Source organism: Mastomys coucha, unplaced genomic scaffold (genome assembly GCF_008632895.1).
Source record: "Mastomys coucha isolate ucsf_1 unplaced genomic scaffold, UCSF_Mcou_1 pScaffold14, whole genome shotgun sequence".
In the NCBI taxonomy this organism is placed as follows: domain Eukaryota; kingdom Metazoa; phylum Chordata; class Mammalia; order Rodentia; family Muridae; genus Mastomys; species Mastomys coucha.
In genome coordinates, this window is record NW_022196896.1 from 64,025,892 (window position 1) to 64,051,551 (window position 25,660).

The window sequence follows — 25,660 nt, forward strand, 5'->3', positions numbered from 1 at the left end:
CCGCTGACCCTCCTGCTCCCTGGCCCTCCTGCCCGCTGACCCTCCTGCTCCCTGGCCCTTCAGCCTGCTGACCCTCCTGCCCCCTGGCTCTCCTGCTCCCTGGTCCTCCTGCTTCCTGGTCCTCCTGCTCTCACGGTAAGTGCCACTAAACTATCACCCTAGCCCCAGTATTTACATTTTTAAAGCAGAATATAAAAGGTTCCATATTGCCAGGCAGTGGTGGCGCATGCCTTTAGTCCCAGAACTTGGGAGGCAGAGGCAGGTGGATTTCTGAGTTCAAGGCCAGCCTGGTCTACAGAGTGAGTTCCAGGACAGTCAGGGCTATACAGAGAAAATCTGTATAGGAAAAAGAAAAAAAAAAGAAAAGAAAAAAGAAAAAAAAAAGGTTCCATATCACATAAGCATCCTCTTATGTGAAAAAAAAAAGAAAAATACTTAAAAACATTCACAGAAATTAATGTCAATCTTTGGATGGTAGAACTATGAATAATGAGACAATGAATGTGTTCTTATCAATTCACATCCCTATAACATTATCCAAAATATTTATATTGAAATTTCATTTTAAATGTTAAAACTTGAGTTTTTAACCCATTACACAAAATCATAAAAGTAAAATATGTTTTTAAGATTCATTTTATTGTTTTTAGTGATGTGTTTGTCCGTGTGTGCACATGACTGCCCTCAGAACCAGAGGCATCAAATCCCCTTGGAGCTAGAGTTATAGGTAGCAGTGAGCTGCTGGAAATGGGAGCTGGGAATTAAACTCAGGTCATTTGAAAATCATGGGCACTCATAACCACTGAGCTGTATTTCCCACTCTGTGAAATAATCTGTTACAAACAATTCTAGTTCACTCTAAGTCACATGACTATATGACTAAAACTTATAAATGCCGATCAAAAGCTGTATGTATCCTGTCACAAAACTCCGATGGGCATTAAAATGCTATTTTAGCAACAAATGTAAGTAACCCATTCTATCAGTTTCCAACCATTTCTGATCCAGTAAGAAGTGACACTTGTCCTTGTGGTGTTCAATTTTTTAATGACAGTCATATGTCACTGAGGGAAGATATGCTCAGAGCAATATACTATTGGGTGACTCTGTCACTAGGTAAATCAATAAAGTACACTTACCCAAATCACGACAACTAAGAGCTCACTGGGTGGCATCCTGTGGCATCTTATGGCACCACTCTCATGTACATGGTGGTGCCTGAGTATCTCCTCTAATAGCATCTTTAACTAGCAGTGTCTATAACCTATACTGCGTCTTTTGTGTTAGAAATGTTCACGAAAGCACACCATTAACTAAAACTGAACGATATAAGATACATCTTAATTTGACATCTTGACACTCCAGTATTCAGTGGCCAGCAGGCATATCGAAAAACATGCTTGGTGGCTTTAACTTAATGATAACACACTTAACACAAATAGACCAGTTGTGTAGTTAGTTCATACCAAAACAGACAGATAAACTTAATACTAAATGATCTACAATAAAATGTATTTCCGTTAAGTAGTCCCAAAACACATCAACAAAAGAGCACAGCAGAGCAAACGCAGGGAAGAAAGGAATCATTTTCAGTCACAGTAACAAACTGTGTGTACACACAAAATGATCTGTGGCTCACACAATGACATCTGCCAATAGCCCCAGTTATTTAAGAGGTTGAAGCAGCGGGACTTCAGCTCACAAAGCAAGACCTAATCTCTTCAAAAGGAAAATAAATAATGTGTTGGTCTAAATCAGTAGGAGTTTGGGAATAGCTCAGTGACAGAGCATGGGCTTCCCATGCACTAAGTTAAGATCAATCTTCCTACCAGCACAACTCTAGTCATTAAAGAAAAAGTTTTCTATTAGCTGCTATGTTACATGTATTATACATAGAAGACCATTTTCTTCTAACATTTCCCCAGACCACAAAGTCAAACGAGTATTGGCTTCAATTTTACCGTGATGATCTGATGATCCAATGTTTTGACTGGCTTCTACAAAACTCCAAAATTTCTCTTGACTGTCTTCTGCTAAGAACTCACTGGGGGAAAAGTGGGAGATGTCAGCAATGAGACGATAAAATCTTTCAACACAAACTATATTACTAGAGAGAATAAAAGGATATTTACATTCCCAAATGTCTGTAGTTTGACTTTTACACACACACACACACACACATACACACACATCTTTATGCATAATGTGAATTTTCTTAATGAAAAGTAAGCTTCATTTTTCCTTAGCTATTAGTAACAGCATAATGTGTTCACTCAATAGTTATTTCTTAAGAAACCTGGAACAATAAAAATGCTATAATAATAGGAAGCCCTAATGTACAAATGACTTATGAAAGCTATTAGCAGAACTCATCAGTCACAACATCAGAATTAGGAACTGGCCATTTTAGTGCAGTTCTGCTTACAGCCTTTCTGAGAGGTCTTATGAAGAACAGACGTGTTAGCTAGAGGTTCTCCCATAGCTAACATGAACCCCAGAACAATTTCTGGAAGGATAAAGGCAGTGTGTGAAGCTTTTAACATCCAAAACAACAAATTTTCAAGATCATCAAATTTTAGCTTAAAATTAGTATACATCTAACAAAATCAAATCTAAGAAAGACACCCACAGGGGTCTGTTCTCAGTGCACCTGGAACCCTTACTCAGGTGCAGGACCTCACAGCCATCCTGGTCACAGCCACCCTGATCATAGCCACCCTGATCACAGTCACCCCAACTATAGCCACCCTGATCACAGTCACCCTGACTACAGCCACCCTGATCACAGTCACCCTGACTACAGCCACCCTGATCACAGTCACCCTGACTACAGCCACCCTGATCACAGTCACCCTGATCACAGTCACCCTGACTACAGCCACCCTGATCACAGTCACCCTGACTACAACCACCCTGGTCACAGTCACCCTGACTACAGCCACCCTGATCACAGTCACCCTGACTACAGCCACCCTGATCATAGTCACCCTGACTACAGCCACCCTAATTACAGTCACCCTCACTATAGCCACCCTGATCACAGCCACCCTGACTACAGCCACCCTGACTACAGCCATCCTGGTCACAGTCACCCTGACTACAGCCACCCTGATCACAGCCACCCTGACTACAGCCATCCTGGTCACAGTCACTCTGACTACAGCCACCCTGATCACAGTCACCCTGACTACAGCCACCCTGGTCACAGCCACCCTAGTCACAGTCACCCTGACTACAGCCACCCTGGTCACAGCCACCCTGGTCACAGCCGCCTTAATTACAACCATACTCCAAATAAGCAAGCTGCTAGGAACTTGCTAAAGTCTTCATCTATGGAAAAACTGAAAAGGGAGCTAGCTGGGCTTGATAGCTCATGCCTACAATCCCAAAAATTGTTATTAGCAGACAGAGGAAGATGGATTTCAAGTTTGAGGTCAGCCTAGTCTATACATAGCAAGACTCTGTCCCTCACACACAGCGATCAAGTGAGAGAGAGAAAGAGTGTATTTCTACAAGCAACCCTACTGTCCTCCAGAATCTGTATACCTGGTAGTAATCTTATTTCTTAGACTAGTAGTCAATATAAATTCAAGTAGATTTGATTTATAACTCATTAATAACTATCATTCTATATCCTTTGGCCATTATAATATCTAATAATAAATGATTGTTGCTCTCAATTTGAATAATACTTATTTACATATTTCTAATAGTAACTATAGCTGCTCAAAACATTCAAGAGTTTTACTTCAATTCAATGTATATATTATTTCATGGGCAATCACAGAGCTAAAATCCCTTCATAATCATCAAGCACAATCTAAAATTATACACAGGAACATTTTTTGGTCCCTTTAAGACTAGATGGGAAGAAAACAAGATCTTTTAACAGCCACATGCCCTGGTACATCAACATCTGCAGAGACAGTGTAAAATCCACCACCAGAGACAGAAGGGAAGAACAGTGCCCTCAGCGAAGTTGAGAGGTAACTGCAGTGATTCCAAATACACAGAGCTCCTTTAGAGTTGCCCTCAAGGCCATCACCTTAACCACTTGTCTGCCAACACTGACTGGAAAAGGGGCCTGAAAGTAACAGCTCAAAATGGCAAATTGCCAGAGATACCCTGAAATGGGGAGATATTGTACTAAAGAAGCTGGCGAAGCAAGCATCATAGCCTACATACTCAACTGTGATCAAAGAAACCAGGAAAAAATTGAGGAATTAGAGCTGACAGTTTCAGATGTGCTTTCTCAACTCCATGGGTATGTGTCATAAGAGCCTTCTAGGGGTTGAAGATGCAGCTCAAATGTTAAGAGTGCTTTCCTAGCATGGCTGAAATCTTGGGTTCCTTATCCCCAATATCACACAAACCAGGCATGATAGCACATGGCTATAATCCCAACACTGAATAGATGGAGGTAAGAAGACCACAAGTTCAAGGTCAACCTTGGCTACATAGGAAGTTTGAGCCAAGTCTGTGATATATGAGTCCCTAATCTTTAAAGACAAAAGAAAACAAAAACTCATGAATTTCTTTTAAAAAAAAAAAAATCACTTAATACTTATTTTACCAATTTAAGACTTGATTATCTTATATAATTAATTAATCTACAGCCTATTTGTTTGTTTGTGACAGAGGATCACTAGGTGGCCCAGTCTGGTCTCAAACACACAATTCTCCTACCTTAGCCCCTCCATGTGCTGGATTTAGAGGTGTATACCATCACACATGGCTATAACTATCTTTGGAGGAGGGGGCAGGGCAGTTGAGGACTGAACACAGGCACACACCTGGCAGGCAAGCAAGTATTCTACCCTTGAGTTACATGCCACCCTCTTACTGCTAAGCTGCTGGGTGCTGATGAGGTCTTCAGGTAGTGTCCGCATACCTTTCCCATCCTTCCATCTCAGCTGTGGCTACAGATATGTCACCACTCCCAGCTTTAAGGTAACTTTTTTTTTCTGCCTCCCAAGTGCTGGGATCAAAGGCATGTGCTACCACCGCCCAGCAAGGTAACTTTTTTTCAAAGCATTGTCTCCTGTATCACAGGCTGATTTTGAACTCTCTATAGATCAAAGATGACCCTGAACTCCTGATCCTCCCGCCTCAACCTCTCAAGTGCTAGGATTACAGGTATGTGATCTTCGCCCTATTAGTTTACGTAGTGTCAAGGACCAACAGAGTTATATAAGGGAATACTATGTGGTACATAAAAACTTTTATATGTGTATATATGCTGATATAAATTAGTAAGATCTGACTTGCTATAAAAGAAAGTAAAAAATATATATTAATAATATTAGACCCTCTAAACTTAAGAAAGTGTCCAGATTTGGGAGATTACGAGCAGAACAGGAGCATCTTTAAACAAGACCTGATGGGTTCTTCAGCTCCTTCCTCCTCCATCCCCATTCTCCTATCCTAGGTCTTGTTCTTATGTGCAACATCCCTAAACCTGCCTGTGCAGCTGACAGACAGAGTCTGCATCCTCGTGCATATACAGTCTTCTGTGGCACAGAGCCCAGTGGGCACTGTTAGGGACAGTTAACACATGAACAGAGTGTCCATTTACCGCAGACCCTGGGTCTACAGAATTCCGTCATAAGAAGAGAATACCTCCTTACCTGGCTTCCAGCAGCAGTGGAGCAGAAAACCACTTTGTGGTAAGAGAGGTTGTAATGGCTTTTGAATTGGCTTCTGCTAAGGAAAACAGGCACAGTAAGGCCAGTGCAATCAGGAGTCCCATGTTGTAACAGAGCCCTACAAAGGGAAAAAGAAGAGAAGGTATTGTTCAAAATTCCACCAGGAAGCACAAAATGTTAATACTTGGAGACACATGATAACAAACATAAACTTCTGAGACCAACAGCACTTAACACTATAATGGCCTGCACCAAGGAAGGTCGGAAAGTTGGAAGTTAAAGCTGGCTAGTCAGCCACAGACTTTCCTGCAAGGGTACCACTTCCCTTTCTGAAGGGTGATGTTGGTCACACGGCAGGCTACATTCAACTTCATAAAGTCTGAGGGTAAACAACACTAAGACAGACTGTAAATGACTAGTAGTACTGGAGGCTGAATCATGCTCTCCAGCAGGGGAGGGGTGTGTTACAGTCATAACACCGCTACCTCAGAATGGGAACGGACTTGGAGACAGAGGTGATAATATTTTGGTCATCAGGACAGTAATCCAGTGTTAAGAGATCTTAACTAGTGTTAAGAGAGGGAGAAAGCAACGTGAACAGACAGGCCCAGAGAGTACCTGTGAGCAGAGAAGCAGACACTGGAACTACACCACAAGTCTAGGGCTATCTGGGGCTCTGATGCTATTAGAAACCTGAAGAGGCAAGCACAAGTCCTCAGTTTCGGGGGGAATATGGCGCTGCCACACTTCAACTGTGGACTTGTAGCCAAAAAACTGGAAGACAATGAAATCTGCTGTCAGAAGCCACCCAATGTAAGGCTCAGTTTCCTTAGCTCTACTCTAGGAAACAATGTAGTGTGTTTCAAAAGTAACAGCTCAAAGACTGGATCTGCAATCTGCCAAGAGTTCAGTAGTTTCTCATGCCATTAGCTCCCATCTACAAAGGAGGGAATGAATCCAAGTTCCTTGGGAAATGGCACAGAGCCTCCCATCAGCAGCCTCTCCAAGCAAACTGACATCTGCATCCAGACCACTGCACGAGACATCTCCAGTTTTTGAGTGATGTCATCATGGAAACCTGCCAACAGAACTTCCTAAATCAGACACACCCCCACTCCCACTACAGAACTATACAGAGGTCAGCATACTCCATCTACAACTGTGGCTCAGGGGTGAAACCCTTGCCTACCCCAGCATGCCCATTCCTCACCAGTGCCTCACAAAGAAAAGTCAAAGTCAAAGTCAGGCCAGGTGACTCAACCCTGTAATTTTAGCTGCTCAGGAAGCTGGACCGAAAGCAGAGTTTACTAGCCTGGGAAATAAATAAATAAATAAATAAATAAATAAATAAATAGCCAGGGTGGTGCACTCCTAGCCTGGGAAATAAATAAATAAATAAATAAATAAATAAATAAATAAATAAATAGCCAGGGTGGTGCACTCCTAGCCTGGGAAATAGAAAGATGGATGAAATGAAATGAAATGAAATGAAATGAAATGAAATGGATGAAATGAAATGAAAGATAGATAGATAGATAGATGGATGGATGGATGGATGGATAGATGGATGGATGGATGGATGGACAGACGGACGGACGGACGGACGGACGGACGGACGGACGGACGGACAGGCAGACAGACAGACAGGGTGGTGCACACCTTTAATCCAGCACTCAGGAGGCAAGGGGAGGTGGATCTCAGTGAGTTCAAGGCCAGCCTGGCCTGCAAAGCCAGTTCCAGGACAGCTAGAGCTGTTACACAAAGAAACCCTGTTTCAAAAAACCAAAGGTTAGCATTTAACTCTGAGTGGGGCCATGAGAATAAGAAGATGGAAGTACTGAACAGTCTGGTGCTTGGTTAGGTTATGTTAAGATATGGCGGGCCCTTCCTGGCCAGACCCATTCCTTGATACAGGTTAAAATCTCCTAATGGAGACAGACACAAAAGATACTGAATGAGCTGGGTGTCAATGCACATGTTTGGGACACAGGGGCAGGCAGATCTAAGTTCAAGGCCAGCCTGGTCTACAGATTTCCAGGACAGCCAGGGCTACACAGAGAAACCCTTTCTCAAAAAGCCAAAGAAGGAAAAAAAAAAAAAAGGATACTAAGTGAGACAATTAGGATCTACTTTTTTTTAACTGATATTATTTATATTAAGGGCCTTCTTTAGGGCTGGAGAGATGGGTCAGTGGTTAAGAGCACTGACTGCTCTTCCAGAGGTCCTGAGTTCAATTCCCAGCAACCACATGGTGGCTCACAACCACCTGTAATGGGATCTGATGCCATCTTCTGGTGTGTCTAATGACAGCTACAGTGTACTCATATAAATAAAATAAATAAATCTTTTTTAAAAAAGCCTACTTTATACATGTACAAAAAGACTAAAAAATAATTGAAACAAAATAAAGTATAGAAATACAAAGTATGTCTTTTAGAAGACTGTTAAGTTAAGCCCAGCCACCTTCTCTACAAATAAACAAAAAAACAAACAAACAAACACTGAACATTCCATGTGTTAATGAAGCATTCGGTCCTAAATGGGACATTTGATGAAGCTTGGCAGAGATTTTAAGAGCCAGAGTTGATGGCTGGCACCTTGGAAAGTATCCCCAACACAACAGGACTGATGCACATATGAACTCACAGAGACAAGAGCAGCACACATGGGGCCTGCACAGGTTCAGCACTGAGAAGGGGAAGTGGACACAAGCTCCCATCCCTAACCAAGAAGTTACCTGCACCTGACACCCACTTGCAAAGGAAAAATGGAGGCTATCTGGGCATATTAACAACTCTAGGGCAGGCCCCACACCCAGCAGTAAATGGCCAACACAATACTCAACTGTATTTCTGTAAATTTTGTTTGTTTGTTGTTTCAAATTGCTTTATTTGGGTCATTTCTGCCTAACTGTCTTTTTACTTGTATAATTTGGTTTCCATTTTCTTTAATTTTTAAGTTTTGCCTGTTCAGGGGTTGTACACTTCTTGTTTTGGGGTTTTGTTTGTTCTGTTTGATTTTTTTAAAAAGAGACAGAAAAAGAGGACATGGAGTTGGGTAGGTAGAAAGGTAGGGGAGAATCTGGAAGGAGCTGGGGGAGAAGAAAAGAATAATCAGAATATACTTTAGGAAAAAATAATTTTCAAAAAAAGAGGAAAGAATGTGGCTACAGGTCTTACAAGACCAACCTCAAATTACAGCACAGAGCTACAGTGATAAAGAAAGGCTGGTCCTGCCACATGGACAGACAGGCAGATCGGTGGAACAGAGGCCATGATACAAAGTTACAAAGAGCCAAAGACATACACTGGGAAAAAGAATTCAATGAACAGCATTGGAATGCTGAGTTTCTACATGCAGAAGACAACAGATTACCTCTCATCTTGTACAAAAAACATTCATTCAAAGTGAGTTAAGGACCTTAATTTAAAACCTGAAACTTCGGGGCTGGAGAGATGGCTCAGTAAGCTGGTGAGAGCACTGGATGCTCTTCCAGAGGTCCTGAGTTCAATTTCCAGCAACCATTTGGTGGCTCACAACCATCTGTAATGAGATCTGATGCCCTCTTCTGGTGTGCACTAATAAATAAAAATGTAAAATTAATTAATTAACTAATTAATTAATTAATTTTTAAAAAAACCATTTAAATAAATAAAGCCTGAAACTCCTAGAAGAAAACAGGTGATACTGTTTGATACTGGATAGGTAAGAGCTTTTTTAATAGAATACCAGCAGCACAGAAACTAACCCCAAGTACTGGAGCAACCAGCTCACAGAAAGGGAGACAGTCTCAGCTATGCTTCAGGCAAGGGAAGAATATCTAGAATTTACAAAGAACTGCAGAAATTTAGTAGCAAGGAAATAAAACTGTCAATCAACAAAGGGCCAAATAAAATGAAAGGACAGTTTTCAAAAGAAGAAACACAAATGTCCAATAAGTCTTTCTAAAAGTGTTCAATATCACTACCCATCAGGCAAATTAAAACTCCTTTAAGGTAACACCACAGCCCAGTCAGGATGACTGTCAGCAGCCAAACTGACAACCAATGCTGCAGAGATGTGGAGAGAGAGGGGTCACAAAGTAATACAGTCATTGTGGAATCACATTGGAGCCCAGCACTTGGGAGGCAGAGGCAGGCGGATTTCTGAGTTCGAGGCCAGCCTGGTCTACAGAGTGAGTTCCAGGACAGCCAGGGCTATAGAGAAACCCTGTCTTGAAAAACCAAAAAAAAAAAAAAAAAAAAAAAAAAAGCAAAAAACCAGACCTACCATATGACTTAGATACTTCACTCCTAGGTAGATATCAAGAAAAAACCCACACCCTGGCATAGAGATGTGTGTGCCTCCATGTTTACTGTTGCTATATTTAATACAGCAAAGAATTAGAATCAACCTAGTTGTCCATCAATACATGGAAAACTAATTTTTACACACACACACACATGAATACTATTCAGCTCTAAAGAAAAACAATCAAATTTTCAGGAAAATAAGTGGACTTAGATGTTTAATATAAACTAAGGTCATACAATCAGAGAGAGAAAAAAAAACCCTGCATTGTCTCCTAATATGCAAAGCCTCACCAAAAAACTAGCATATGTCTGTGAACAAATGCATGTATGGGTATAGTGTACAGAGAACAAGGAAGGCTAAGCTTCGGAGTGAGGAAGGACTCAGTGCAGGGACAAGCAGGAGCTGTGAAGTGGGTATACAGGTCCAAGCATCTCACATGCATCCTGTCTCCTGGTCTCTCTACACAACGACCAAAGGGCCAACGATTTGGAGGGGAGCAACCGTGTCTACTTGGTCACACAGCATAACACTTAGCACATCAGTAGTCAGTCCACAGATGTGCCACAAAGGAAGCACCACCATCCCCATTCGAGAAATAAGACAAGGGAAGTCCAGAGCAGTTTACCTTCAGATGCAGGAACTAAGTGGCAGAGTTTAGAGCCTTGCTTGGTTCCATTAGTGGGTTTGTGTGTTTTTAAGTCTTATTCAGTAAGCCAGGCTGCCTGGAGCTGGGGCGATTCCTGGGATTTTAAGAGCACGCCTCAGTACTCTACCGTGTCAGTACTCTACAGCACTGTGTTATCCGCTTCCTATCCTTTTTTTAGGGAAAGTGATGGTGTATTCTCTGCAGATTCAGACTGAGCAAAGCACATTCTCTCAAGAACAAAGGCAGGTTAAGGTTTTTCTAAGTCACACCTGGTGCACACCTTTGGTTCCAGCACTAGGGAGGCAGAGTCAGGTGGATCTGAGCCTGAGGCTAGCCTGCTCTATAAAGTGACTTCCAGAACAGATAGGGCTATGGTAGAGAGTCCCTGAATCAAACTCCTCCCCCACAAATACAAGTTTTTCTTTTGTTTTGCTTTTTAGGGGCATGTCTTGGAAGGAACTATGTCAATCTGAAGAAGTAGGCCTACTGGCACCGGGCAATCCACCCAACCACCCTGACAGGTTCACACCTAGGCTGACTTCTGGGGCTAAACAGGAGCTCCTCAGACGCAGGGACTTTTGCCTGTCATGGGCATCATGCCTAGGATGAACACAGGAGGCACTAACAATGGAATAAACACTGGCTCATTCATGAAGGGACTAAAACAACAGAGGAGTGTGGGCCAAGACTCACTATGATTTACAAAGGCCAGGAAGGACCACATGGCTAGTGCACAGCAGCACTTGGAGGAGCATGACAGTATACAGATGGGCAGGGGAAGAGACAGAGGGAAGCCCCTGACACCTTGGCTTCTGGTTTCTGAGAGACATTTCAAGGGGAAACAGCTGGAAGGCATTGGGGCAGGTATCTTAAGAGGACCAATAGGATAAAGAAGAGGACCCAGGGGGCCTATAAAATACCCAAGCCAGCAGCAACTGAGCAGACCTCAGCCTTAGGGCCTCTCCCATCCCCAAGGAATAAAGCAGTTACTGTGACTTTCCTCCAGACTTAGTCACTTAATGTCAGAAACTGAACCTGAAAATCCCCTTGACAACAGACATTCTTGTTGTACACCAATATCTCTATGAGTTCAAAGACAGCCTGGATTACATGATAAGTTCCAAGGCCAGCCAAGGATACATGGTAAGACCCTATCTCAAAAACATTGCTTTAAAATAGCTGGGTGATGGTGGCGCACACCTTTAATCCCAGCACTTGGGAGGCAGAGGCAGGCGGATTTCTGAGTTCGAGGCCAGCCTGGTCTACAGAGTGAGTTCCAGGACAGCCAAGGCTACACAGAGAAACCCTGTCTTGAAAAAACAAAACAAAAAAACAAAAACAAAAGTAATTTAATAAAGTAATTAGAGAATAAGGAAGACTTAATAAATCTATAAATTTCTAAGAATACTTTTATTTTAAAGATTTATTTTTATTTTTCATGTGTAGTGGTGTTTTACCTGCCTGTAGATATGTGTACTCCATTTGTACCTGGAGCCTGTGAAGGTCAGAATAGGGTGTCAGGTCCCCCCAAAACTGGAGTTATGGACAGTTGTAAGCTGACATATAGGTGTTGCAAATCAAGGATGGGTCCTCTGGAAGAGCAGCCAGAGCTCTTAACCACTGAGCCATCTCTCTACCACCATAAGGAAGACTGTCATTAATGACCTCAGGCCTCCACACATCCATGAATGCGCCTCCCAAACACACAAGGAATGAAAAGCATTAAAAAAAAAAAAAAGACTAAAATTAGAAGAAGGATACAAGTGACAAGCTTACCAAGAGGCACTCTTACAATATTTTAAACATTTATTTGTTTTACTAACATAGCTATATGTGAGGCTGAGAGAATTTACATTCACTGCGTGTGCAGGTACTCAAATAGGCTGGAGAACATTGGATCTCCTGGAGCTAGAGCTCTGGGGGTTGTAAACTGTTGTGGGTGCAGAGAACAGAACTCAGGTCCCCTGCCAGAACAGTAAACGCTCTTTCTCAACAGCTGCACCATGTCTCCTGACCCACCTTGCAGTATTTTATAGAGAAAGCATACGCCCTTGCCCTTGCCCTGCCGGCACCACTGCAGATGGGAACAAGAGAAAAGCTACATAGTTAAGAGCAGCTTTGCAAATCCTACCCCATACTGGAAGGAAAATGTGTCCAGAGAAACGGGGAAGACCCTCGCTGAAGCACTTCTGTTTGAGAATGCTTCATCTCATCATGTAAGTTCCACTAGCACTCTGACCCTAGTGGTCCTTTTGTGCTGCTTATGAAGATAAATATTCCAAGTTGACAGCAACTGACAGGGCAATGCTGGCCAGCATGGCAGACAACCAGCAAGCATTCCAACAAGTTCAGGCCTAAGTCTATTAGCAGCCATCCATGAGCTCCTAGAGCATTTAAACTGAAGCTTGCTGGTTAATCCACAATAAAATATTAAAAACTGTAGGTGACAGGTGTGTGTGGCAAATGCTTTCACTTTCTGGAAAGCAGAGCAAGCGCCATGATTCCTAAGTTACCACCAGACTCCTTTCTCTTTCAAAATAGTTTCTTGTCATGACTTGTGCTGCCCTCTACCTTGTTATGTAGCTGGGGACAACCTTGAACTCCAAATCCTACTGCCTCTACCTCTCTCCCAAGTGCTGAGGTTACAGGACACCATCACAGATCCAGATGCTTCATCATTTTTAAAGGTGTATTTATTATTATTGTTGTTGTTGTTGTTGTTATTGTTATTATTACATTTAAGTACACTGTAGCTGTCTTCAGACACACCAGAAGAGGGCGTCAGATCTCATTGCTGATGAGCCACCATGTGGTTGCTGGGAATTGAACAGGGACCTTCAGAAGAACAGTCAGTTCTTCTGAACTCAGTGTTCTTAACCGCTGAGCCATCTCTGCAGCCTGCTTCATTGTTTTTAAACTAAAGAAAAGTTAAAGAACTCTTAAAAAGATAAAAAGCAAAATAAAATCTGCAACTGCAAATCTACAGACTGAGTTTCAACGAGTGTGTGTGTGTGTCTATGTGTGCGCCCACGTGCACCTGTGTGTGTAGCAAAGAATAACAAGAAACATCCAATCCAAGTAAAAAGGAATTAGCCAAACTTGATACATTCATCATTCCTAATAGCTCTTCTCTGTGAAACATACATTTGATTTCCACTCCCAACAAGTTATTATTCATATGAATGCAAAGGATTGGATCCCAGCAGAGACATTCTAACTAAGGTTTCTCCATGGCTCCATCTATTCTGCAATAGTTAAATGTGCACTAAGATACCCTTCTACTATATAAAGTACTGTTTACCTCTTTTAATAAAGTTTTAGGTCAGGGAGATGGCTCAATAGGTAAAGGCAATTGCTACAAAACCTGAAAACTTGAGTTTCAGACCCCCATGGTGGAAGTAGAGAATCCTCTTCTAAAACTGTCTTCTCATCTCTACATGACATATTCATATTCTCTCCCCCCCACCTTGATATAGACAGACAGACAAATCTGTGTCTCTAGATCTAGATCTCTCTCCCTTTCTCTTCCTCCCTCAAGAAAGCAAAGGAGAAAGTTTTAGCAAGATGGCTCTGTGGGTAAAAGCTCTTGCCATGCAAGCCTGGTGGCCTGAGTTTGATCCCTGAAAGCCACACAGAGGTGGCTGGAGAAAACTAACTCCACTAAGTTGTCCTGTACACACAGAACAAAATCTAAGTAAACAAAATAATTTTTTTTATTTAAGAAAGAAAAGTTTCAGCTAAGTTTATCAAAAGCAAGTCAGGTGGAAAAGCTACAATCTGCTCCAGTTTTGTGGTGTTAACTAGCTTTTTAAAATGTCTCCATGAAGGTCTGATGGTGGCCGGAATTCCACGGAAAGCTTGGGATTCTGAGACCCTATCTCCAAAGGGGTAGGGGAAGCAAACAGATATGAATATGTCTTCATGCGTCTGGCAGTGTACAAAGTATCACTAGGAAATAAAGGGCTTTATACTACAATAAGCTTGCGAGTGCAAAGATGTTTCCAAGGCACGGCAAAGGTTAAGATCACAGGTCTCAGAACAAACAAAAAGCGCTCTCCATCTCAAACCTGACAACAAATGCAGAACAAGAGAGATTTCAGCCCAGCAGCAAGAAGAGCTCACGACCACGTTTTGGAGATGCACGCAGATCACAAGCTAAAAGTGAAGTGAACCGTCCAATTTCACGCCAAGAGATCTTAACACCCACAGATGCATCACCTGAAAACAGAAACCTATAAAACACCAACTCGTTCCTCCAGAGTCATGCAAAACGCCGGTTCTCAACCTACTTAGGGTCAGACTTGGTCTAAAGTCCTGGGGGCACTTCCTCCTCCTACACTTCAAACGGGGTCAGGACTGCTGGAGTGAGCCCGCCGCCACTCGCAAAGAACAGAAGACCGCTGGGGACAACTTGAGGTGCTCCAGGAGAGAACACTGGAGGGAAAATCGAGCCAGGGTACAAGAGGAAGCCCAAGGTGACTCGGACTCACAGTCGCCTCTCGCGCTGGCCCCTCTGTTTCTGAGGCCTCCCCACGCCACCCGAGGTACCTGTCACCCGCCGCGCAGCCGCAGCATCCGCAGCGTTCGCATCCCCCCGGCTGCACATGCCCGAGCCGCACTTCGTCCACTCCGGTGCTTGCGACGACGCCTGGGCAGGGCGGGGCAGCGGCGATCGCCAGGGAGGCTGCGCCAGTGAGAAGCCGACACGCGCCTTTCCCGCCGCTCCTCACAAGCCGGTTTCTCAAAGCAATAACCCACTTGCCAGCTGCCCCTGCACTTCCGCTTCCTAGAGGCGAAGACAAGACGACTTCCGGCTATCGAGTGCGGGCTGGGGTTTGCCAGAGAGTCCTGCAGGCGGCCTTGAAACCGGTATAAGCCCCACCCCTTTCCGGGCCCTCCCCTCTCCGGGCCGATCGCGCCCAGCCTCCTGTATTTAAGATCCTAGAAAACCTGGTTCGCGTAGGTGAGCTTCAAGGTGCTGCCCAAAAGGTCGTGGCTGGTAGTTATTTCAACCTTTTCCTCCCTATTTTTATGATTTATTCCTCTCAAATTAAATAAACGTACACTGGGGTGGGTTGGTGAGCAGGGGGAGGGTGGAAGGAACAGGGTTGGTTTGTTTTTTCAGAGGGGAAACCCGAAAAGGAGATATCATTTGAAATGTAAATAAAGAAAATATATAATAAAAAAATAAAAAATAAATGTACACTGTTAAACTCAAGACACAAAAAGCAGAAGAATCTCTGTAAGTTCAAGACCCTATCTCAAAAGGAAGAAAAAGTTATAAATTTGTTTTAGAGTATGTAATGTTGGTTAATGCAGAGACCCATAATTGGTCAAACTGGCTGAGACTAAATGATCTCAGCTCTTAACTAAAACACCTGTCTCACGACGTCCAAGACCCAAGCAGCATCAGGGGAAGAGAAAGCAGAAAAGACCAAGTGCTTGCTGCTAAGCTGGAAACCTAAGCTCAATTCCCAGAATACACCAGACACACCAGGCCCAGGCTGCGGAGATGACTCAGGGGATAAAGTGTTTGTTGCCCAGCTGTGAAGACTACAGTTCAGATCTCCAGGACCCTTGTAGAAATTGTAGTAATAGCTGCCTGTAATCCCAGCTCAGAGACAATTCCTCTGGCAAAGTGGCTAGGTAGACTAGCCAGAATTCTTGAGCTCAAGAATCCTACCTCAATACAGAGTGATTGGGGAGAATATGAAGTGTCAATTGAGCTCGTGCACAGACACACACATACATGCATACATATACACACACATACATGCATGCACACAAACTCATACATACATGCACAGACACAGACATACATGCACACACACACACGTACATAAACACATACACACTAGCCAAGTAAACTCTGTTTGTTTGGCTTTTTTTCGAGACAGGGTTTCTCTGTATAGCCTTGGCTGTCCTGGAACTCACTCTGTAGACCAGGCTGGCCTTGAACTCAAAAATCCGCCTGCCTCTGCCTCCCAAGTGCTGGGATTAAAGGCGTGCACCACCACCGCCCGGCACCCAAGTAAAATCTGGAGACAGGCAGAACGTTGGGGCTTACTGGCCAGCTACCTGCCGAATGGGTGTGTTCCAAACTAGTGAGAGACACTCTCAGAAAACCAAACTGGACAGTGTCCTGAGAACTGACAGCTGAGACTGATCTCTAGCTTACACATCCACATGCACACATGTGCACCAAATTGGAGACACTGACTTGCACACGTGTGTGTCAACCTGGAGACACCCACACAGAGGAGAGAGAGAAAGCAAGCACTGGTCCTTACTCCAGATCTTCTCTCCAGCTTTCGGAATGAAACATTTGCCCTCTGAAATCAGTACTCTGTGTAGGTTTTTATTTTTATTATCTGTTTCTTGTTGTGGGGGCAGGAGCGACATCTGTGCCTCATTTAGGTAGAACAGAAACAATGAGTCTACGACTTGGAACACTTGAGTTGAGTTAGTGGCAGAATTCAGGTCTCTACATGACCAGTGCTGTTCAACAGACATAAAGTGTCAGCCAGAGCAGGTGAGATGGCTCAGCAGGTCGGGGTGCCTGCCAACAAGTCTATGGACTGGAGTTGGATATTCATGGTAGAAAAAGAACCAACTTCCAGAAGTTCTCCTGCCTTCTGATCTCCACAAATGCACCTACACACATACCCACAAACAAGTAAAGTGTGGGCCCCGTAAGCAATTTCATTCCCTCTTGTTAGCAGTATAGTTTCTGGTGATGGTGATTAAACCCATGGCTTCATGCATCCAATGTATGTGCTTTACCACTGAGTCATTATGCCCTAACCCTTATACAATTTAAAATACTCAACGAGCTGACAGAGATGGGTCAGCAGCTGAGAGCACTTGTTGCTCTTGCAGAAGGCCCACATTCAGTTCCCAGAACCCACATGGTAGCTCATCCTTAATTCCATTTCCAGGGGACCTGGCAGCCTTTTCTGACTTCTGCAGGCACATGCATGCAGGCAGGCAAAACCCTGTATTAGGGTTCCCTAGAGTCACAGAACTTATGGGTAGTCTCTACATAGTAAGGGAACTTATTATGATGACTTACAGTCTGTAATCCAACTCCCCAATAATGACCAGCTGTGAATGGAAGTCCAAGGATCCAGTAGTTGCTCTGTTCCATAAGGCAAGCAGGCAAAGAAGAGGGAACCTTTCTTCCTCCAATGTTCCTATGTAGGTCTCCAGCAGAAGGTGTGCCCCAGATTAAAGGTGTGTGCCACCACTCCTGCATATGGGACTTGCTTTGTCCCAGATGACCTTGAACTCAGAGATCTCCTTACCTTAGTCTCCTGGGATTCATATCCACTATGCCTCAAGATCTCCGTGCCAAGATCCGTGTTAAAAACTTGTATCTCCCAGCCTCAAGATGTGGATCACAGGTGAGTCTTCCAATTCTGGACTGTAGTTCATTCCAGATACAATCAAGCTGACAACCAGGAATAGCCACTACCTCACACAAATAAAATAAAATAAACAAATCTTTTAAAAGTTAAAATATGCCTGGCAGTGGTGGCACATGCCTTTAATCCCAACACTTGGGAGACAGAGGCAGGTGGATTTCTGAGTTCGAGGCCAGCCTGGTCTACAGAGTGAGTTCCAGGACAGCCAAGACTACACAGAGAAATCCTGTCTTAAAAAAACCAAAAGAAGATGGAGGAGGAGAAGGAGGAGGAGGAGGAGGAGGAGGAGAAGGAGGAGGGAGAAGAGGGAGAGGGAGAAGAAGCTTAAAAGTTAAAATATGCTAGCAACCACTTTGTTTTCTGAGACAGGATCTCACTATGTAGGCTTAGCTGGCCTTGAACTCAAGGTGGCCTTGAACCCACAGAGAAACATTTGTACTAAGAAAAATGTGAGCCACCCTACCCAACCCTAAAACCACATTTTTTTTTTAACACAAGAAGGTCCAGAGGAGATAACTCAGTCTGTAAAATGCTTGTCAAACAACCAATAGGACCTGAAATTGATGCTAAGTACTCATACAAAAGCTTGATATGGGACATCCTAGAAACACCCCCTGCCCAAATAAAGCAGGCTATTGCCATTGCTCTGGTCTCTCACCAGAACTTGATGGTAAGAACCTTGTTGCCAAAGACACCACATACTTTAGCCACAGGACATGAAGAAATCAAATTGGTACTGACCGAAAAGCTTCTCCCTGCTAACCAGCTTTTATAGTGCTTTTATGTAAGAGGGAACTTGGAATTACTGGCAGGAAGTACATTCAGTCAGAAGTGGTGGTTAGACAGTGGCCCAGCTATTGTGCTACGTAAGGCATATTAAAATATAAAGGCTATGTGTGTGTACTTTATTCAGGAATGTAAACCATTGGGGCAGATAGTGAAAGTGCCACCTGGATTTATTGTTTATTAAATATTTAATTCTACAGTTGCATGGCCAAGATCAAGTCAGTCAATGTTCTAGCATGGAGTGGGGAGCAGATCCTAGGCCCCTACCCTAGCTGAGGAGCTTTTGACAGTAGATGGCTTTCTGGGGGAAGAGAGAGTCAGTTTTCTTTAAGGGTGTGTGTGGCTCTTAGTAGGTTGACTTTGTCTTAGTGAGCAGCCCCACAGTATGGCTATATGGCCAATACAAAGTGAAATCAGTGAGCTATTAAAGAAAAAAAATCCACAAAAAGTCATCAAAAGAGGGCAGGGGGTAGGCAGAGGGTCTGGGAGGAGTAAGGTGAATACAATCAGAATACATTGTATATATATATGAAGTTCTCAAAGAATTCATAAAAGTATTATAGATTGTCTCAGTTGGGATGTCCACTGCTGCAAAGAGATACCATGACCGAGGCAACTCTCATAAAGAAAAATGTTTAATTGAGGCTGGCTTGCAGTTTCAAAGGTTTAGTCTACTACAGACATGGCAGGAACATGGCAGCATGCAGGCATGGAGCTGGAGGAGCTGAGAGCTCTACATCTTCAAGGGCAGCCAGAAGACTGGCTGTGTTTTATGCTGGGCATAGATTGAGCACTTAAGACCTCAAAGTGCTGCCTCCACAGTGACATACCTACTCCAACAAGGCCACACTTCCTAATAGCACCACTCCCTTCGGCCAAGCATCTAAACCCATGAATCTATGGGGACCATTCCTCTTCAAACCACCACATATATGTATACAAAGTCTGGTGTGTAAAGGGCAGATGCAGGAGAATGGGCCCCTCAAATCACAGACCAGCCAGTTTAAACTAATTGGTGAGTCTTAAGTCCCAGTGAGATAACCTGTCTCAAATAACAAGGTAGGTAGTTTCTAAGGAACAACACTGACCGCTGGCCTCTACATGTATACACACACACACACCACACACACATATATGTTCCTACCAGTAGTGAACAAGCACACAAATTACAAGAGAAAAGGTAAAATTCACTTTGATATTTTTATTAGATATTTTCTTTATTTACATTTCAAATGTTATCCCCTTTCCTGGTTTCCCCTCCAATAACCCTCTATCCCATCCCCCCTCCCCCTGCTCACCAACTCACCCATTCCTGCTTCCTGGCCCTGCATTCCCCTACACTGGGGAATAGAGCCTTTCACAGGACCAAGGGTCTTTCCTCCCATTGATGACTGGCAAGGTCACCCTCTGCTACATATGCAGCTGGAGCCATGAGTCCCACCATGTATTTCGCCACGTATTCCAAGAAAGTTACTAGTTACACGTAATTATAATGGGGCTGGAGAAATGACTCTGCGGTTAAAAGCATTTGTTGCCCTTGCAGAGGACCTAGCAGTTTATAGCCCTCTATTACTCCAATCCCAGAGAATACAAGAGACACCTCTGTGGGTGTATGTGGGTTCCTGCACATAAATACATGCAATCACACACATACATATAAAAATATAAAAAATTGATACAATTTTAAATGTAAATATGAAATGTCATTGTGATATTTTATTCTTTCTTGCAAGTCCTGTGTGTGTGTGTCTATCTTTGAAATCTAGTGCTTACATTATACACATTTCAACTCTGATCCAGGGCTCAGACCTCAATAGCCAGACTCTCTGCAAACTGCTGTGTTGCTATTTTTCAAGTTCAAGGTCATCTTCAGCTATAGGAGTTGGAGACTAACCAAAGCAATAGTGAGATCCTAGCTCCCAGAAAAGGGGGAGAGGGAATTATACCTGTGCATTGCTGGCACTAAAAGAAAACAAGAGAAGAGAAAGGAACACTCTAGAAAAATAAAAGGGAGGTATACTCAGGTAGATCTTAAGACCAGAAATTTGGTTCTGAAATATTTTCACTCATGCGTTCATTCATTGAGAAAGGGGCTCATTATGTAGTCATGGCTGGCCTCAAACATAGAAACCTGATATTTCTGCTTCCTGAGTGTTGGAATTAAAGGTGCACACTGCCACGATTGTTGTGGTTTTTTATTTATTTATCTATTGATTTATTTATTACTCTTTGACAATTTCATTCATGTATATACATTGCTTCGCCCTCTGTTACCCTCCCTCATTCTCTTCCCACGACCAATCACCTCTCCTATTTCCAAGTCTTGTCTTTGTTTTGTATTTTTGTGACCGGCTTCATTCAGGTTGTTGGCATGAACACGAGGAAGTACAGGGAGAAAGAGATGGTTTTACTAGTACAGTTGTACTGAGATAGCCTGAAGAGAGATCAAGCTAGATACAGGTGAAGACAGAATGACCCAGAGAATGAGGAGCCAGAAGATTAGAACAGATTAACAGAAGTAGTTTGAGGTTGAAAAGAGCAATTCAGGGGACTGGAGAGGTAGCTCAGTGGTTAAGAGCACTGGCTGCTCTTCCAGAGGACCTGAGTTCAGTTCCCACTATCCACATGGTAGCTCACAACCATCTATAGTGTCTGATGCCCTCTTCTGGCATGCAAGTGTACATGCAGATAGAGGACTAGTATACATAAAATAAATACATCAGAGAGAGAGGGAGAGAGAGAGAGAGAGAGAGAGAGAGAGAGAGAGAGAGAGATTGAGAGATTCAGGAGAAGCCCAGAGAAGCTCAGAGAAGCTAGATTGAATCAGTTAGTGTGGAAAGGAGTTTGAACCAGAACAGCTGAGTTGAGCCAGCCAGTCAAAGATCAGAAAGAGCTAGGAAAGGGTAAATTTACTCAGGAACAGTAAGTCTCAGAAGCTGAAACATTCTAGGTCTACATAAGATTGTATGGAGGGTAGAAGCTTCCAGGACTGGGCCTAGATTAGCAGACAGTAAGTCTGAGGATGACAATTACCTCAGATGAATAAAAGACTCCTTTCCAGCCGGGCGGTGGTGGTGCAGAGGCAGGTGGATTTCCGAGTTGGAGGCCAGCCTGATCTACAGAGTGAGTTCCAGGACAGCCAGGGCTACACAGAGAAACTCTGTCTCAAAAAACCAAAAAAAAAAAAAAAAAAAAAAAAAAAAAAAAAAAAAGTCTTCTTTCCATCTGAGTGTGTGCAGCGTGTGTGCTGCTGCCCATGGCATTAGATCTCCCCTCACACACACCCCAGAGGTCTAGACTGTGTGAGCTACCTGACTCGGTGCTGGGAACTAACTCCTACAAGAGCAGGACATATTCTTGCTGAGCCATCTCTCCAGCACCCCCACCACCAAAGCTGGTGATTTTGAGATGGTTAACTTTGGAGACGTGGAGCTTCATGGAACAGGATTAGATCCTTGAAGTCACTGCCCTTGGCAAGAATTTTTACTATCTCGAAAAGTGTATTTGTTCTGCCAAGAGTGAGTTATAAAAAGAGTAAACATGGTCCCTGAAGCCTCCTGCTGCTGCCTGTCACACCACGTGATTGCTTCCAAATTCCAAAACTGCAGGCTAAAAAAAAAAAAAAAAAAAAAAAAGCCTCTTTTCTCATAAAATACCTAGTACTGGACATTTTGTCATGACCACAGAAGTTATACTCAAGAAAGGGACCTGGGAGCTGGAGAGGTGGCTCAGCGGTTGAGAGCACCAACTGCTCTTCCTGAGTTCAATTCCCAGCAACCACATGGTGGTTCACAACTATCTGTAATGGGATCCGACGCCTTCTTCTGATGTGTCTGAAGACAGTGGCAGTGTACTCATATACATTAAAAGAAAGGGGGGGACCTGAAGGGTGCTGGATTCTCTGTTGAGATAATTCTATAAGGATGACTTCACATGTGTTATAGGAGACTTTAAGGAAGGATAGAAATATAGAAAGCAAAGTGTGGAATTGATAAGTGCAGTTGGTCATGGTGCTGTGATAAAGCACCGTGACCAACTCAAGGAAGAGTTTACTTGGACTTATGGCTTCCCAGGAACTATGTCATACAGCACAGCTCCTGTTAGATTGAGATTGACTGAGGCAATATGAAAATAAAAAAAAGTAAGTTATCCATCACTCAGAACAACGAAGGAGCATGGTACCACATACTCAGAACAACCAAGGAGCATGGTCCCAGCACTCAGGAGGCAGAAGCAGGCAGATCTCTGTGAGTTCAAGGCCAGCCTGGTCCTCACAGAGAGGTCTAGGACAGCCAGATGTACACAGTGAGATACACCCACCCCACCCCCACCACAACTGCCTTAAAAAGAGAGAAAGGAAGAGAGCAATGGAGACCACCAGTCTCTTCAAGGGAGTGGAGAGTGTATGGCAAGGTGCAGAGGACTTGCAGTTCTTATAGGGCAGAAAGGGGAACCTTGGGGGTAGAAGATTCCATTGGTGGATCTGTTTCTCAGTGGTTTCAAAGCTGTAAATACCATGGGAGGTTGGTCTGCTGCCTTCTTATTGGGTGCTCCCTAATTCTCACTGTTTGCAGACGTTATCAGTGTCTCCCTTGACCAGAGTTTCCCAGCTCACCTGAGGCTTTTAGCTCTACAGCCCTTAGTTCCATGCCTAGGATCCACCCACCACATAAACAGATTGGTAGTACAAGCTATATATAATACAGTACTCCGGATCTGGAGGCAGGAGGATCAGAGTTCAAAGTCAGCCTTGGTGATGTAATGAGTTGGAGGTCAGCCTGACACATATGAGACCTTGTCTCAAAAACTAAAAAAAGGAGCTAGGGAGATGGCTCAAGCAGTTAAGAGCACTTGCTGCTCAATGCTCACAGCAAGAACAGGTTTTCCCAGCACTCACATGGCTGCTCACAGCTGTCCAGTTCCTGGACATCAGATCTGATGGCTTCTTCTGGTTTTGTTTTGTTTTGTTTTGTTTTGTTTTGTTTTGTTTTGTTGTTGTTTTGGTTTTTTGTTTTTACAGGCACCATACATGCAAATGGTTCGCATACAAAACACCCTGTCAAAGCACCCATACACATAAAATAAAAATAAATCTTAAGAACAATGAAAAGAAGCCGGGAGGTGGTGGTATACTCCTTTAATCCCAGTGATTGGGAGTCAGAGGCTGGCAGATCTCTGGTCTACAGAGCAAGTTCCAGGACATCCAGAGCGACACAGAGAAACCCTGTCTATAAATAAATAAATAAATAAATAAATAAATAAATAAAATGAAAAGGTCAATACTAATTATTGCCCTATAGACTGTCTTACTTTTTTCCCCCAAAGTCAAACTCCAAAGTCCTGCTTCAGCCCATCAATCGCTGTGATTGAAGGAACGCACAGCTTTGCCCACCTCGGATACTGGATTCAGATGCTGTTTTCTGTTTAGTTCTGCATTTGAAGTTTTGATGGAAACAGACAGAACAGTGAGTGCCTCGTGCATCTTTTGTAAACACTTGGGCAGTCTTGGATGTGAAACAGGCGGTCTCATCCATGAAGCTCTGATCGGGAGGGGGGTTGGGGGGGGTGGAGGGGTGCAAAGCAGCATGACCATAACGCATATTGGGGAGGAAAGAGTTTATTTGACTCACATTTCCATATCACTCATCAAAGGAAGCCAGGACAGAAACTCAAACAGGACAAGAGGCAGGAGCTGATACAGGGGCCACACACAGGTGTTACTTACAGCTTGCTCAGCCTGCTTTGTTAGAGAACCCAGGATCACTAGCCCAGGAATGGCACCACCCACCATGGCCTGGGCCCTCCCCCATTGATCACTCATTGAGAAAATGCCTTACAGCTGGATCTTATAAGAGGCCTTTCCTCAACGGAGGCTCCTTCCTCTCCTTGACTCTAGCTTATGTCAAGTTGACACACAAATCCAGCCGGTACACAGGCCGGAAACAAGAACACGGTCTGGCTTCCTAATTAGAACTTGGATAAGGCCCTGTTAAATAAACTACGGGAAAGGAGGCTCTGCAGCTGGACCTTGGACACAGCTGGAACTGTCGGGTCTCACACCTGGTGCCCGCAGAGGTTGCTCTGCCTGCTGGGAAGCCACGTGGGTGGTTAGCTGAATAACAAAGGACCCAGGTCCTTTGAGACTCAGAAGTTTGTTATAGCAACTAAGTGATATTAAAGTGATGTGTGTTTGGACTTCTAGCTACAGCTAAAGAGCACAGAGCTTGCTCCTCTCGTCACGGGTGGCAATAGAGTGTGGTTTCTCTGGAAAAACGGAAGCAGCTGAGGGGTAGCTATGAATTTGTTCCAATACAAAAAATGTAAACTTATTCGAAACATTACGCAGGAGTTTCTTGGTTCAGTTATTTTGTGTTTGCCTATGCAACTTGCACATGTGTGGAGGTCAGAGGACAGCTCATAGGAATCAGTTGTCTACCCGCTATGTTGGTCTGAGGGATCTAACTCAGATAACAGGTTTGGTGGCAAGTGCCTTTACTTCCTAAGTCATCCACTGACTGACTGACTGACTGACTGACACTGACTGGAGACAGGCTCTCACTGTGTAGCCCTGGCTGGCTACAAAGTTACACAGTTTTATGAAACTAGACCAGGCTGACCCCTTGAATTCACAGAGAGCAGTCTGCTTGTTTCTCAAGAGTGCTGGGATTAAAAGGCATGTACCACTATGCCTGGTCTTGATACTGTTTTTTGTTTTTGTTTTAATTTTTTTTTAAATCAAGCCTATTTTTTTAAAAGATTTTTATTTATTTTATGTCTACAAGTACACCATTGCTGTCTTCAGACACACCAGAAAGGGGCATCAGATCCCATTACAGGTGGTTGTGAGCCACCATGTAGTTGCATGG

At 43.5% G+C, this 25,660-nt stretch overlaps 1 protein-coding gene across 4 annotated transcripts in view; it reads right to left on the reverse strand.

The window, feature by feature from the left end:
* Window positions 1–15,386, reverse strand: part of Uggt1 (UDP-glucose glycoprotein glucosyltransferase 1) — a 103,424-nt gene extending 88,038 nt beyond the window's left edge. For 2 of the 4 annotated variants that reach the window (XM_031367145.1, XM_031367144.1), the window contains exons 1-3: window positions 15,133–15,386; window positions 5,628–5,763; window positions 1,962–2,044 (exon numbers count right to left, since the gene is read on the reverse strand). In XM_031367145.1, the coding sequence (XP_031223005.1) occupies window positions 1,962–2,044; window positions 5,628–5,763; window positions 15,133–15,190 (277 nt within the window). In that variant the 5' untranslated portion in view covers window positions 15,191–15,386. Of the gene's footprint in view, window positions 1–1,961; window positions 2,045–5,627; window positions 5,764–14,873; window positions 15,105–15,132 lie in introns of those variants that run through there. The other 2 variants (XM_031367147.1, XM_031367146.1) reach the window with 2 other exon arrangements.
* Window positions 15,387–25,660: the final 10,274 nt, after the last annotated feature.